Source organism: Salvia hispanica, chromosome 3 (genome assembly GCF_023119035.1).
Source record: "Salvia hispanica cultivar TCC Black 2014 chromosome 3, UniMelb_Shisp_WGS_1.0, whole genome shotgun sequence".
Taxonomy (NCBI): Eukaryota; Viridiplantae; Streptophyta; class Magnoliopsida; order Lamiales; family Lamiaceae; genus Salvia; species Salvia hispanica.
Window position 1 is genome coordinate 39,683,622 of NC_062967.1, and position 15,403 is coordinate 39,699,024.

Below are 15,403 nucleotides of genomic sequence, written 5' to 3' on the forward strand. Positions count from 1 at the left end.
TAATTTTGACTTTTCAATTCGAAATCGAAAAAAAATCCCAAAAAACCAAATTTTTTTAATATTTGTATATATGATCTATACCTAAAATAAACTTATGTATGTTTATTTATATTAGTAATATATGTAATACTAATATTTAGATTTTATTATAATTGTAAATTTTTGGATATGTAATTGGTTGATACGATATAATATTTGCGTTAATTATAGAAAAAAAATCATTTTTTTTGTAATATTGTCCAATTTTGGTTTTTCGAGTTCGATTTTTGTAGTTTGGATTTTGATTTTCGGATTTTATGAATATATTTATGAAATTTTAGTTTTTCGGTTCGGTTCGATTTTTAGTTTCATAAAATTTTGATTTTCGATTCGATTCGATTTGAAAAAAAAAACGAATCGAAACCGAATGCTCATACATATATACATATTCATTTTATTTAAGCACAGTAGAATGGTTTTTTTTTCGATGGTGAAACGCCATAAATTTAAATTGATGGATTTCAAAACGAATAATTCCAAAACGATTTGTGCAGCAATAAATAATTTGGTACTCCCTCCGTCCCTGATTAGGAGTCACATTTTGATCGGGCACGAGTTCTAAGAAATGTAAAGAAAAGTTGGTTGAAAAAGTTAGTGGAATGTGAGACCCATTTTTTTATATTGGTTTTATAATAAAATGTGAGTAAATTGAGTTAGTGGAATGTGGGACCTACTTACTATTTATGATAAAAATGAAGTGTGACTCTTAATTGAGGATGAACCGAAATGGAAAAGTGTGACTCTTAATCGGGGACGGAGGGATATTTAAAAAGCATACGACATTTATGTTTAGATTCAATATAGTTAGTTGAGATGCAATCATTACATAAACATGCATGTGAAAATTTGAAATTACAAATTTAAAAACTTGACACGATCTATGTGCATCCCCTTTAGCCCGCAGGAATAGGTTGTTTTGCCACAATGATTGGTGTATTATATACTCCGTCTCAGATAATTTGGGATACTTTAACAGGTTTTAAAAATTTAATGGAGAGTGAGTTGAAAAAGTTGGTGGGATGTGGATGATACTTTTAAAGTATTAGTTTTATAATAAAAAATGAGTAAGAATGAGTTAGTAGAATACGAGGTCCACTACTGAAAATGGTAAAAGTGAAGTGGGACAAATTATGTGGGACGGCCCGAAATGGAATATTGGGTCGAATTATCTGGGAACGGAAGGAGTATATGTTTATAAATGTAATGTGCGTAATAAATTTTTTTTTTGACAACGTACTAATAAATTTGTTGATTACAGTTGGTGGACTAATTTTCTGCGCCAGTTATAAAATAGTCTGAAATTTGAAATGGTAAAAGAAATTAGTCTTTTTTTTTAATCTAGTTAGCTCAGATGCAGTCACAAACTAAATTAATCAGTAATATGTTAATTGATATTGTATTTTGATTAAATAATCTCGAAAGTTAAATGTTGGTCGTAAAATTTAAAAGTAATTCTAAGATTACCACAAAATGAAGGTTATTAAATCACTTTATCAATATTCTTGATCACGCTCTCACTCTCCTATCTGACATCAATTAAATTACGACATTCTTAAGATCCAAAGTGATAACACCTCAAATAAGATAAAAACGAGCCCAATACAATCATTAATTAATGAATTGCGGAATGGTATTATACTATTATTGCATGTCATAATCTTGGTAAATTAGAAATGATGAAAATTATAGATGACACGTTAATTGGTGACATATATCACTCATCTCTTGGACAAATGACCCAATATTCAATTTGTGGTAAAAGCATCAAATCCATTTTTCGTTTATGAATATAATTGTTTTACTTAAATACTACTCCATGTTTTATAGAGAATTAATGTTTAGGAAAATGTATTTATTTCTGCAGTTTGACAATTTAGTTTACAATATAATTTTAACTATTATTTAAAAAGTTGTTACTTGTTTCAAATCAATTCATTATTTAAATGAATTATGCTCATTCAGTTTAATTGAGAAGAACGATAATTAATTATCTCAAAAAATATTAGTACTTGTGAATAGCTACTCCGAGTTCCATAAATAGTGGTGTCGTGTTCTTGTTTCTATGGATATTTTTATATTTCGAATAATTAAATCATCCAAAATGAAGTTGACAGATAATTAAAACAAGTAATATCTCTATATAAATTGTTTTATTTTTTTATATGAAAAACATGAGAAAGTATGTATAATACTTGTCACGGTCACTATCTAACTGAGAAAAAAAAAAAAAAAGTTTCACTATATATGAAATAGAAGATAATTGGAATGATGGATCAAGGATACGACGCTTTCACGCCATTAGGCTTTCATGACTGAAACAATTAAGTTTGCATATCAGCAGTATCTAATCTAATTACTAAAAAATAGCACCACGTATTATTTTATTGAGTAGTTATACATTGTTTTCAGTCGCTTCTGCTATTTATCACTTTTTTGCTTAATGTTATTGTTGCCAATTTATTTCTCTATCTTCCCGCTATTTTTTTCTTACTCTTATTCATTTAATTTAATTAGTTTAAGTAAAAAAGTGATTAATAGTCCCCTAATTTTGCATGTTGTACTTTTCGCTATCCCTGAAAAACGTTATCATAGAAAATCCTAGACATTAATACTCCCGCCGTCCCACTTTAGGAGTCCCGGTTTGCTATTTTTAGGTGTTCCACTTTAAGAGTTCCGGGTGGAATATTCCATAAACGGTACTAAGCCCTACATTCCACTAACCTTTTTTCCACTCACATTTTAGTAACTATAAAACTAGTATAAAAAGGTAGGACCCACGTTCCACTATCTTTTTTCACCAACTTTCATTTACATTTCTTAGAACTCGTGTCGAACTCAACTGAGACTCCTAAAATGAGACGGATGGAGTATATTTTATAAAACTCGTGTCGAACTCAATTTCCATGTGATTACGGTTATAGGAAATAATCAAAATATTGATTCATTTTATTTGAGTAAATAACGGGAGTAATGATGAGATTATTTCCACGCAAGTTGCATTGTTGCAACTACCCAGCCAGGTATTACCGACAAACGTCCTCATATACGTGTTTTTAGTATAATGTTTCAAGAGGGAGGGAGAGAAAAAACTAATTCAATGATGTGTTCATTATTAAAGTCTTTTGTAAAATCATGTCCCTTTTTGACGAGTGTGATTAATTTCACCCATTCCCATCTCATCTAAATTAATTTCTTCGATCCCCATTAACTCCAAAAGCTTTTTAGAACTCATAATATCACTATTTTATGTATGCTGTCATCTCTCTTCTTTGTTCAACTGTATGATCTGTGTAGAGTATGATTGTTTCTTCAAATTCGACTACTTTTATCTATTGTTGAAGATGAGAATGGATCCAAGATCATGATATAGATCAAAGAAAAACTTGTCTCTTGCTTTTGTTTTGTGAAGTTGGGAAAGATGGGATCGTTTCCGGGGCATATGGTTCCAGGAACGTTGTTTTTGGTTGTCGGGATGTGGCACGTCTGGTGCTCTATATGTCGATATGTGTTGGATCCTGAGACGTACGGGGTCAGGGTTTGGAACCCGGTTCGAGCATTTGGTGGCAGGGTTAAGTACCTTGAGCTCTATGTCATTGCAGTTGGAGGCTTTGTTGATCTCTGCATAGAGTTTCTTTATGCAACCCATCTCAACATCGTTGTCGATGGCGCCTTGAACCCTTCTCACATTAACAACTTTGAGCACTCAGCAATGCTCCTCATGTTCTTCATCTTTGGAGTAATCACACTCCTCTGTGAACAGACAAGGTCAGCCTTTAGTCTGTCTGCAAAGGTTTCTTTTTGTCAGAAAATATAGATATTGTTTGCTAAATGTGCATTGATTTGTTGCAAGATGATGTTGTTATTCTGTTTTCAGGCATCTGCCATTGTCTGAAGGTGCATTGTGCCTGATTGCTGCAGCAGCATTCACAGCAGAGTACCTCTTGTTCAACTTCCACTCGACTACGCACAAGGGGCTCGAGGGGTACTACCACCGTGTCCTGGTACTACTGATAGGCCTATGTATAGCATCAACTATCGCGGGAGCACTCATGCCGACCAGCTTCCCAGCTGATTTAACCAGTGGCATTGCTATAACACTCCAAGGCCTTTGGTTCTATCAGACTGCCTTCACTCTCTATGGCTCAATGATGCCGGATGGCTGTGTTCTCAACATCGACAAAATCACATGTCGTTCCTTGGAGCACGAAGCCCGTGGCGAGCTGCTGGCTAATCTCCAGCTGTTCATTCAAGTTTTTGGTGTTCTTGCTTCTGCTTCTGGTGCATATGTTTATGCACATCCCAGATTCAGCCACTGATCTGAAATTGGGGGGTTGTCTATTTTTTTAGTAGAAGTATATATACAAAAATTGACAATAGATTTTAACACCTTATAGTTTTTGGTATTGAATTGTATATGCAAAGATGATGCCAACATAAAGTTGTGTTAAGAATTATGAAAACATGTGCTTCATCAAATTGAGTTTAACTATGTAAGAGTTTTGCTTTATCTAGACTCTTAAAAGAATATAATTATCTTTTGTAGATTTATCTTTTGTAGAAAGTATTACATTAGTAGAAAGATAACAGAAGCAAACCTTGTTTTGACATTTAACATTAATATTGGACAAAACCAGCAGTTGAGTTATTTGTTACAGTAAAATCAGTTGCAGATGAACTAAATCTAAACACACTTATTTCATAAGTAGAAACGAGATGCTTAATATGGGACAATTGATTCAATGAGCTCTTGTAGTGGTGCGAGTTCCTTCTTGTCTATCAGCGAAAATTCCTGCACAATAAAGCTTCAGAGTTAAAGCTAGTGAACAATGCTCGATTATGTGCAAAAAAACTACAGAATCTTGCTATTAGCTCAGCTTGAAGAAAGGCTATGACTATTAAAATCAAAGTATCAGAAAACTTACGTATGTAAAAAGTATAAAATGCTTGAAGCAAGTATTTAAGTGGGCTTCCTCCTTAAGACTCACAATCTTCTGAAAATGTGAATGATATATATGAGCATACACGCGGAATAACCGCTTGAATATAGTCTTCACAACATCCCTGAAATTAGTAGGAAATGGTGCACCTGCATATGTTCCTCCATCAGTATTGAGCCAATACATTTATCTAAAGAGAAAACACTTTGCTATGTAAACAGCACTGATAAGTTGAATCAGACATAATCATTACCAAGCCTTTGCGGAAATAGAGATTCATCATCCAATTGCGTCTCAATCCAGTCCATCAAATATTCGACATATTTAGGAGCCGAAACTTCAATAGGTTTTTTGATTGTTACACCATCTGCCCATCTGTACTCGTACCTGAAAATGTGATTGTCTACATATCATGCATACTTCATATACATACATATGGAAACATATACGTTCTGCTTCTTGGTTAAATGAATATAGTGAGTGAGGATGAGATTCAAACATTCCTAACAATACAGAATGCCACTCAAGAAATGAATTGGAAACTGTATTAGCATCAGACAAATGAGTTCATCTTTTAATTTTTTTTCTCCTTTCTAGTTTCAAATGGTAAAGGGCCTAAAGGAGTACTCATATATTTGTTTCTCAAAACATAAACAGAAATAATAATCAGCTAGACATACTTGGGACCAGCAGACATTGTAGGGCAGTTTTCTGGTGTACAGAACTCTGTGAGGGTGCCATAGAGAAGATTCACCTGGTTGAAGAAATCTACAGCTGAAGATGGAAATCAAGCAACCTTCTTTAATTTAGATCCACAGATGAAGAATAAGTACAAAACTGTTGTTTTTAATCATGTAGATATTGTTATTATGCATCATTTTTTATGCCTTCATAAAACACAATCTTGATGTCCATAAAAGAGTAATAATATTGTGCTTCTTAGTGGCATCGTATCATGAGCAATCAATGAGGAAATACAATCTTATTTCTTGTTTATCTTTTTTTGGGGGAGGGGGGTTTGTTAACCATTGGCATGGAATTTTAATATGAAAATCAGTAAATCAATTTTGTTTATCCTACTAAGCACTAGTTGAAGTCCTTCGAGTGAGACTCAAGATGCGCACATGCATAACCACAAGCAAGCACACATATGTGAGAGAGAGAGAGAGAGAGATTACTGTTAACAGCTAGCCATTCATTAAAATCTTCACCAGGAGGTAGCCTTACAGCTTCTCGCAAGTTTCCACTACCTAAAGTGGCATCAATATGCTGTCTAAGCTGTGCACCCTACAACATATAATTGTAACAAATTCAATGATCAATAACTTGTAACTTAATATTGAAGTTAGGTTAATGCATTGCGCATGCAGCCATTGGCAATAGTCGGACAGTTACACACAGGAATGCGATGCACTCCTATTCTCTACCAATACCTTCAACCAAATAACCAAGGCATAACTAATCCACTAAAGCCCTATCAGCTTGGATCTCAACCATGATAGACCAATTAGACAGCAGAGAAAAGATTTGAACAATGAAAAGGAAATCTGAAATAAAATTTCCTTTACTTTGAAGATGGCTTGGAACATAAAAGGAAAAGAAATAAAATTATATCCTCATGCTTACTGTATCAAATCAGACTTTCTTTTCTCTTGGTATAGCATCATTAGCTAGAGCAAGTGAAACTAAAACAACGACTGGTCAAGAAACATCATTCACTACATGATGAATTTAAAAAAATGGCTTGAGAAATAAAAAATGAAGAAAGATTGACATAATATCATAGTTACAAAGAAGATGACATAATATCCCAGAAAGCAAAAATTGACAAACTAATATTAGAATACTAAATATGTCATTGTGATGTTTCAAGCAGAGGCTCGTTATAAACACTGGAAAGGAAGCAGAGTTAAGACCAAAACAGTTAAGAAGGGTGCCGAATATATTCAGTTGCCAAGAGATACACCTTACTGCCTGATGGGGCACTTTTCTTAGGCCGGAATGTCCTTTGATTCCTGTCCAAAAGAGCAACTCACACATTACGAATAATCAGACAATCTCCTAGAAACAACATCATCCAATCGGTTTACACAAGTTAAGCTAATTGGACAAAAAATCAAGAAGAGTTTTCATCAGGTTAGGCACTCTCTAAGTCATTAAAGTGATATCTGTGTTAAAAAAATGCAATTATTTTATTTTCATTAATCATGAAGCACATGTCAAACGCATTTTGCCTCATTTTACAAACAAGTCCTGTATTTTATCCACATATTAGGAAGATACAAATGTAATAGCAATAAAAACATGCTATAACTTTGTGGTGCTACATCTCTTCCTTATTCAAATTCATTCATATCTATAGAAAGTAGTTTGTGACTACGAGTCTCCGACATGTGAGGAAATGAAACTAGATCATGAAGCTACGGTATAAATGGCAGGCCTTTTATGCCTCTCTTTGATTTTGCAAACGGATAAACAAATGCAATGAAACATCTAATGCAGATAATCACTGTGATTTAGAAATAGTAGAAAAGTTAATTGGGCTTGCTAATCAGAGAAAAAACATTAATCCCCTTTTTTCTTCACAATCAACTATCCAATAAAGCATTTTCACACCATCAAAACTCTAAACTTCAATTCCAATAGTATTGCTAACTTGAACCAAATAACAAAAACATAAAAATAGAGAAATAACCTTTCGTATCATCATACACCTCTTTGTCAATAAAAAAATCAACCTCGATATGAACATCAAATCACGGAAACAGAGTATGCAAAAAGCCCATACGAATCAATCAATTGAGTGAAGAAACATCACAGAAAGAATCAACCAAAAAATCAGAAATTCAATACACGAACACAGATCTGATGTGAATATTCACACACCAAGAGATCAGAATCAGATAAAATGTCAGTTTTGAAGAACATAATTACCTGCCAAGGCCAAAGAGACTCATGGCTGTGTTGACAGAGAAAAAGAAAAGGAGGAGAAATTATGAAAAAGCGGGGAATATTTAGAGGGGAATGCAGAGGAGTATATATATACTAATATAATTAGGGAAAATTTTAATTTAAATACTACTCCTAGTATACCAAATTTTACTTAATTATGGAGTCTTATAACTTCCAACAGTAGATTATTAAATTGTAATTTTAGTACATTACACAAAATTTCAGTGAACTAAATCTTTTGGAAATAAATCCACAATCAGCATCATGCTTATTGATCTATTTAACAAGGTTTAAATAGAGGAATTAATTCAATTTCAATTGAGGAATCACGGCGTTGAACCGATAACGTTTCATGTACAATTCTGAATAAGTCATATAACTCTCACGCCTAGCCAAATAAAGATCAAATGACGCCGGAAAGACATTGTTGGAGTCTGAATATTGATGCTATATTATTTTTTCATTTAGGATAAAACTCAATTCAATATTGGATTTTTCAAGTTTTGTTGAATCAAATGATACTAAAAGATGAATTGGAAATGCTCAAAGCAAAATTAAAAAATGATGAGTGTACTAATGCTCAAAAACAAAATAAAAAACTAAATCGAGCTTTTCCTTTATTATCTCCCATTTTCCAATTATTGGAAGAAGAAATGGTCTTTAAATTTTGAAGTCTTGGCATTCAACCCATTTTTCGGCGGGGCTTATTATATGTTATGCATTCATAGTATTTAAATGAATACAACAAATCTTGCATGGTTGGCAGTGATCAATATGTATATATGTGTGAGTTGTAATTGTCTACATCATCATGAATTTCCTAGCAAGATTGGAACGAGACAACCTCATTCTCGAATATCAATTAATTTCCACCTTGCATTTTCGTTTGGGGTGAGCATTCTTGGATTCAGATTGGATAATTTGTCGATCTAATCCGATTCAAATTATCCTAAAATTTAAATATAAAAATCTGAAATCCGAACTGTGAAATATGATTTGATCCATAAAATTTAATTTTATAAAAACATATATACATATATCCAAAAATCCAATTGAGACGATTTATCTGATCAATCGTGTACAACCTTTATATATATTGGAGTATATAATATTCTATACTTGGTAATCTCCAAAATATTCGTCAAAACATTCATAAAAACTTTAAATGTTTACACTGGAAATTAATTTACTTTCCAATTCATAAATGTTTACACTTGTCCTGGATATTGAAAATACTAATTAGGAATTTTTTTTTAACAAAGGATACTCTAGATAGGGACGTCAATTCAACCCGAAACCCGTGGGCCGGCCCGAACAACCCGGTAATATGAGCGGGTTAGGGCTGTAACTTTACTACCCGAATACAAAACGGGCTAAACGGGTTGGCCCTAATGGGTTGGCGGGTTAAACGGGTCGGCCCGAACGGGTTGCGGGTTGGCCCGATGGTTTGTGAGTTTTAATTATAAAATATTAAATTTTAGGGATTTTTATATTTTTGAATCCTCAATCTTCATTCTACACTTTTCCACTCGATCTCACAATATCAGCTTTCAAGTTTCATCTCAACTCATTATTGCACCGTCTCATCATCTGCTACTAGTGTCTTACCACCTCCAAAGCCAATCAATACAAAATTAAGAACTAACCCATCAAAATCTTAATATATTTATCATTTTAATAATGATTCATGTAAGATATGATTTTTAATTTTCATAAGAATTAGTTACGAACAATGCTATAATAATGACACGAACACAAGCTTTAATTTATATTGTAGTTGATCGAGATGAAGGCTTCTTTTCAAGTATTATTGAAGAAAACTATGAAAATTTGAAGATTTTATATGATTCGAAACTAAAAAGAAAAAAGTATCTAAAATTTAAAATCATTTTATAGAAGAAAATTTTGATACAAGAGATTATTTTCGAAAGCTTTTAGGCCCGAATAGCCCGATGGGTTAGCCCAAAACCCGACGGGTTAGGGTTAGGGTTGAAAATTTATGACCCGAAAAATTCATAACCCGAATGGACCGCACCCAAATAGCCCGGCGACCCGAGTGGACTGGCCCGAACCCGAACGGGTTAGCCCGATTGACATCCCTAACTCTAGAATACAACACAATGAGGAGTGTTTCTACTCCCATGATTATCATGTTATTTGCCTTTCTTTTCGGTAAGTTTTCCATCTTATTCAATTTCTTTTTTCGTGTTCAAGTAGAATGATTTGCATGATAATATTAATATTTATTAAATAATCAGATATTCAAAATTTATTGATGGTTCATGCTCGACTAGGTAATCCTCCATTGCCTTCATTGGGTGAAGAAGCTGCAAATGCCCCTTCAAATCGTAAGTGTGAAAAAAGGTTTCCATCTGGTGTCTATATATTATTATATGAAAAGCTTATTTAAAAAATAATGATTTTTGATGCATATGTGTAGATGACATAAAAATAGAAAATGTGAATGTTGATATGCTACTTCCGCATTTTGGGAGTATGTGGTGTGACACTAAGCTAGGTGAAGATCGATGTATCCAACTCTGCAACGATTACTACTCCGGGGTGAATCCATATGCTCAATGTTACCGCGTTTTCCTGGAGCTACCGCTGTTTTTTGTTATTGCGAACACGATTGCCACATATATACAAGTTTGAATACAAATGTATTAGAATATTTCAGTATTGATATAAGTTTGAACACGATTACTACTCCGGGGTGAATCCATATGCCACATATATACAAGTTTGAATACAAATGTATTAGAATATTCCAATATTGATATATTACTTAAATTAATTAAAAATTCTTTTATAGAATGAAAATCAGTTAATCTTTTTATTTAATTGTTCACTTGGTTATTTGTCCAACCACTTATAAAAGAGTGTATTTGCTTAAATAAATGACTAAATATTTATAATTTTTTAAAATTTGGGTTAAAACTCAACTCATTATTGGATTTTTCAGGTTTTGTTGAGTCAGATGATACTAAAAGATGAACTGGAAATGCTCAAAACAAAATTAAAAAATGATGAGATGTATTAGAAATGCTCAAAAACAAAACAAAAAACTAAATCGAGCTTGATATTTTATAGTACTATAAAGTCAATTATGATGATATAAACTGCAACTATTAAAATAGGCGTATAAAGTCAATTATATAGCAATCAAATTCTATGTAATTGGAATTTGGCGAATTCAGACGTTAGACTACTTTCCATCGGTAACATTGGAAACAAGGTCACACACAAAAGGATAAAATAGCAAAAATACCCTAAATCCTAAACCCTAAACCCATAGTATAAAGTCAACCATATAGCAATCAAATTCTATGTAATTGGAATTTGGCGAATTCAGACAGTAGACTACTTTCATCGGTAACATTGGAATCAAGGTCACACACAAAAAGATAAAATAGCAAAAATAAAAATAATTCTAAAATCAATTACTCCAAACTCCCTTGCCCCCTGCCCCCACCCCATTGTTTGGTGTTACACGTGTCTACCCATAGAAAAAGTGGGAGTAAGTCCACATGTCATACTTTTATTGGTTGAACGTTAAAATGTTTTATTACTTTTATTTATTAATTTATTTTATTCAATAATTATTATTCTTCCAAAAAAATCATGTGAACAACTCTTCCAAAAAAAATGACGTGAACTACTTCATTTTTTTATTTATATTTAATTTATTATTTGTTATATTGTGCTTCATTTTTCTATATATATCCTACTTAACACATAGAACTCATCACAAGCAAACCAAATTTATCAAACAAAATTTCCTTTCATTATTGTTTTGATAAATTTGGTTTTATTGAAATAATTTATGGAGTATAATTTTTATATGAGTTTTTTAATATATTTGAATAAAATTATAAAATTTTTATTGATTAAAAGTATATGAAAAAAAAATATGTATTGAGGTTGAGTTGGGGTCATTGATAGAAGTAAAAGTTTTAATGAGTTGGGGGTTGTATATGTGGATGAAAAAGAAATGAGTACTTTTATTAAAAAGTTGATTGGGATTGAGTTGGGTGAGGGTTACTGATGACGAATGAGGATAGTCTTGCATATCTTAAAGTTAGTAAATAAGGAGTACTCCCTCCGTCCGCGAATAGGAGTCTCGTATTTTCCATTTTAGCTTGTCCGCGAATAGGAGTCCCGGTTCACTTTTACCATAAATAGTAACACGGTATCACCTTCCACTAACTCATTCTACTCACATTTCATTTAAAACTAATATATATAAGTGAGACCTATGCCACTAACTTTTTTCCACCCACATTTTTCTTAACATTTCTTAAAATCTGTGCCGTCAAAAAACGAGACTCCTAATGGCGGACGGCAGGGATGGATGTACATTAGTTCCACAAGGGGTAAATGCCCCTCCTCAAAAAAATTCATTTGTGCTATTTTGAGCATTATTTGTAAAAAAAATTAAAATACCTTTATATATGCCCCTTCTCAAATTCTTAAAATGCCTTTATCTATATTTTTGCCCCAGGTATATAAAATTTCTGGATCCATGGGGAGGAGCACATTGCATGACATACCATGACCATTATTTCACAGATTTGGAAGTCGAAATTTTGTTATGAGATTAATCGTACGAGTAACTCTTAAATTCATACTCCCTCCGTCCCATAGAAGTTGGCACACTTTCATTTTTAGTTTGTCCCACAAAAGATGTCATATTTCTCTTTTTGGAAAAAGTTCTCTCTCACATGAATATAAAAATTATATATCTCTCTCCATTTAACACACAAAACAAAACCTCCTAAAATCTCATGCCATTTTCAAAGTATGCCAACTTCTCTGGGACGGAGGGAGTATTATTTACCCGAAAAAGAATAAGTAGTTTAATAAATCAATAACAACTCGTAAAAATCAATTTAATGCATTATTTACCATTGGTAAAAATAAGAAAGATAGATAAAAAAATTAATTATACATCAGCATTTAGTGAATAATGAACCATCTTATTAGGGAGAAAAAAATTATCAAAAATAGAAAAAAATATTTTTATGAACAATCTAAAATGAAAAAATTACTCCATTTATTATAGAGAGAGTATTTTTATATTATAAATAAAGAAATCAACCCAAGAGAAATGCAATGCAATAGAAAGATAGCATTAAATCAATGCATAGGAAAGAGAAATACTTTTTACATAAATTCAAAATAACATTTATGATTGAGGTCAATTTGATTCCAAAAAAGTTCAGAAAAATGCAAAACATTAAGTATATTCAAAATTAAGACGTCAACTTAGGAGAGACATTAAATACAATGCAAATAAGAGAGAGAACATTAAATGAATGCAAATATTTTAAGGTTTAATATACTGTGGTAGTCCAAAAATATTCAAAATATTTCAAAAGGACTTTAAACATGCAAATTGCAAAATTTATAGATTTTTCATAATAACTTTTTCAGAAATAATCAAATATAGTCTAAACTTATTGCCATTTGTCATACCATCTACACAAAATAGAATCAAATATAGTTGGATGGTGACTAATTAATTGTATTCGTTTCATTTAATTTCTTATAAATATGACAAAGTTATATGGTTGGAGCATTTCAAAGAAGAATCCTCATCTCTCCTCTTGTCATAGACATTGAAATATCCAATTAGGGAAACTTGAAGAAAGGATTTTAACAATATCACAATGAGGAGTGTCTCTAAGCTAACAATTATCATGTTTTTTGCCTTTCTTTTTGGTAAGTTTTCCAATTAATTTCTTCTATCAGCCTTATAAAATTCCAATCAATTATATTGTTGGTGTTACTAGTTTTTCAATTTTATCTTCTTTGAGGAATTTCTTGGTAAGTGGACAAGTTGTCACACTAACAATGTTGAATCTTCCCTTGTTGTTACTTGTTACCTCAAGCTTTATTTTGATTTTCTATTTTAGTAGAATGAGATGCATAATAATAGCACTCCCTCCGTCGCACAAAAGATGTCACACTTTCCTTTTTAGTTTGTCCCATAAAAGATGTCACATTTCATCTTTTGGAAAAAATTCCTTCTCACATCAATTATAAAATTATATTTTCTCTCACCACTTAACACACAAAATAACATCTCCTAAAATCCCGTGTCATTTCCCAAGTGTGACATCTTTTCTGGGACGGAGGGAGTAGTAATTATATTGAATGTCATAGGTATTCAAAGTTCACTGATGGTACATGCTCGACTTGGTAACCCTCCAATGCCATCGGTTGGTGAAGAAGCTGCAAACGCCCCTTCAAATTGTAAGTATAAAATAAATTTGGTACTAGTTTTTATGTTATTTTATGTGAATTATTCATATATAAATAAATGAGTTTTGATGAATAAATTCAGATGACACAAAAATGGGAAATCTGAAGTTTATTAGACCTCCTCCAATATACCGGTGCGTGAGCATCTTGGGCGTATGCAATGTGACATTAAGTGAAGCTCGATGTGTCCAACTCTGCAACAATTACTATTATGATCAACATCCATCTTCTCGTTGTTACTTCTTTCCCGGAGCTACAGATGTTTTTTGTGACTGTGAACATGATTGTAAATAGAAATCTTAGTCAAATTTCCAAATATTCGCTTTTAAAAATAAAAAATTGTGACATTATTTGGCCCTTTGTATGGACAATGAAAGATTTTATATTTCCAATTTACTTATTTTGCGATATTATTTTTAAATTTTTGTTAAAATGAGGTTGAAATTGGCCCATAAAGTGCAAATGGGCCGGGCGCTAGGGCCTATCTGCGAGTGATTTGATGATGCATATACAGGTTTTATACATTACAATCTAAACAATCATTCAAATATGTTCTCAATCCATATTAAATTCTAAATTTTTAAAATTTTCATATTTTCAATAAAATTTTCAAACTCTAAATATTTTCTACTCCATACTATGTTTTGTACACAAAATTTGGTGATAGTATTCAACTTGTTAGAGTTTGAGATTGAGTTCTTTTTATTTCAAATTTCAATACATGAAACGACGCCACTTTAGCAAAAAACGAGAAATGTTAATTATATTTTGTGTTCCCAACTTCTGCATATTTCAGAAAAATGTCTTCTTCAACTTAAAATGGAAAACGAAAATTTTTGAGATATTTTTGCTAAAGATCACGGGCACAAAATGGTATTAATCATTCTTATTTTTTGCTTAATCAACTGCATTTCATGTGTTGAGGGAAACTAAGTTTTTTGTCATTAAACTTTATATAGTGGCCATTTGATGGAAAATAAGAATAATTGATGAAAATATAAAAGTTACTTATATTGTCTAGAATAATTTGAAAATTTTGAAAACATAAATACTCTATTAATAATATTTTGAAAATTTTCAAAAATATACTCCACTAGCTTCCTTCCCATTCTATAATCCTTTTTTCAAACTTGAAAAATCCCGCGCCACTATAAATTCCCAAGCGCAGCAAACTTCCCAAAATCAATCACAAAAGCACGGCAAAAATT

General features: G+C 32.0%; 2 protein-coding genes across 2 annotated transcripts; one reads left to right on the forward strand and one right to left on the reverse strand.

Moving 5' to 3' along the window:
* Positions 1-3,149: 3,149 nt before the first annotated feature.
* LOC125216502 (transmembrane protein 45B-like) lies at positions 3,150-4,514 on the forward strand. The gene is made up of 2 exons (XM_048118235.1): positions 3,150-3,804; positions 3,914-4,514. Exons 1-2 carry the CDS (start codon positions 3,458-3,460, stop codon positions 4,353-4,355), a joined length of 789 nt encoding a protein of 262 aa, XP_047974192.1. The 5' UTR covers positions 3,150-3,457; the 3' UTR covers positions 4,356-4,514.
* A 111-nt stretch (positions 4,515-4,625) lies between these two features.
* Positions 4,626-8,018, reverse strand: LOC125210728 (MOB kinase activator-like 1A). Its single transcript, XM_048110310.1, has 7 exons — positions 7,911-8,018; positions 6,943-6,991; positions 6,155-6,263; positions 5,657-5,750; positions 5,230-5,363; positions 4,962-5,125; positions 4,626-4,828 (listed from the first exon to the last, which is right to left on the reverse strand). Exons 1-7 carry the CDS (start codon positions 7,931-7,933, stop codon positions 4,757-4,759), a joined length of 645 nt encoding a protein of 214 aa, XP_047966267.1. The 5' UTR covers positions 7,934-8,018; the 3' UTR covers positions 4,626-4,756.
* Positions 8,019-15,403: the final 7,385 nt, after the last annotated feature.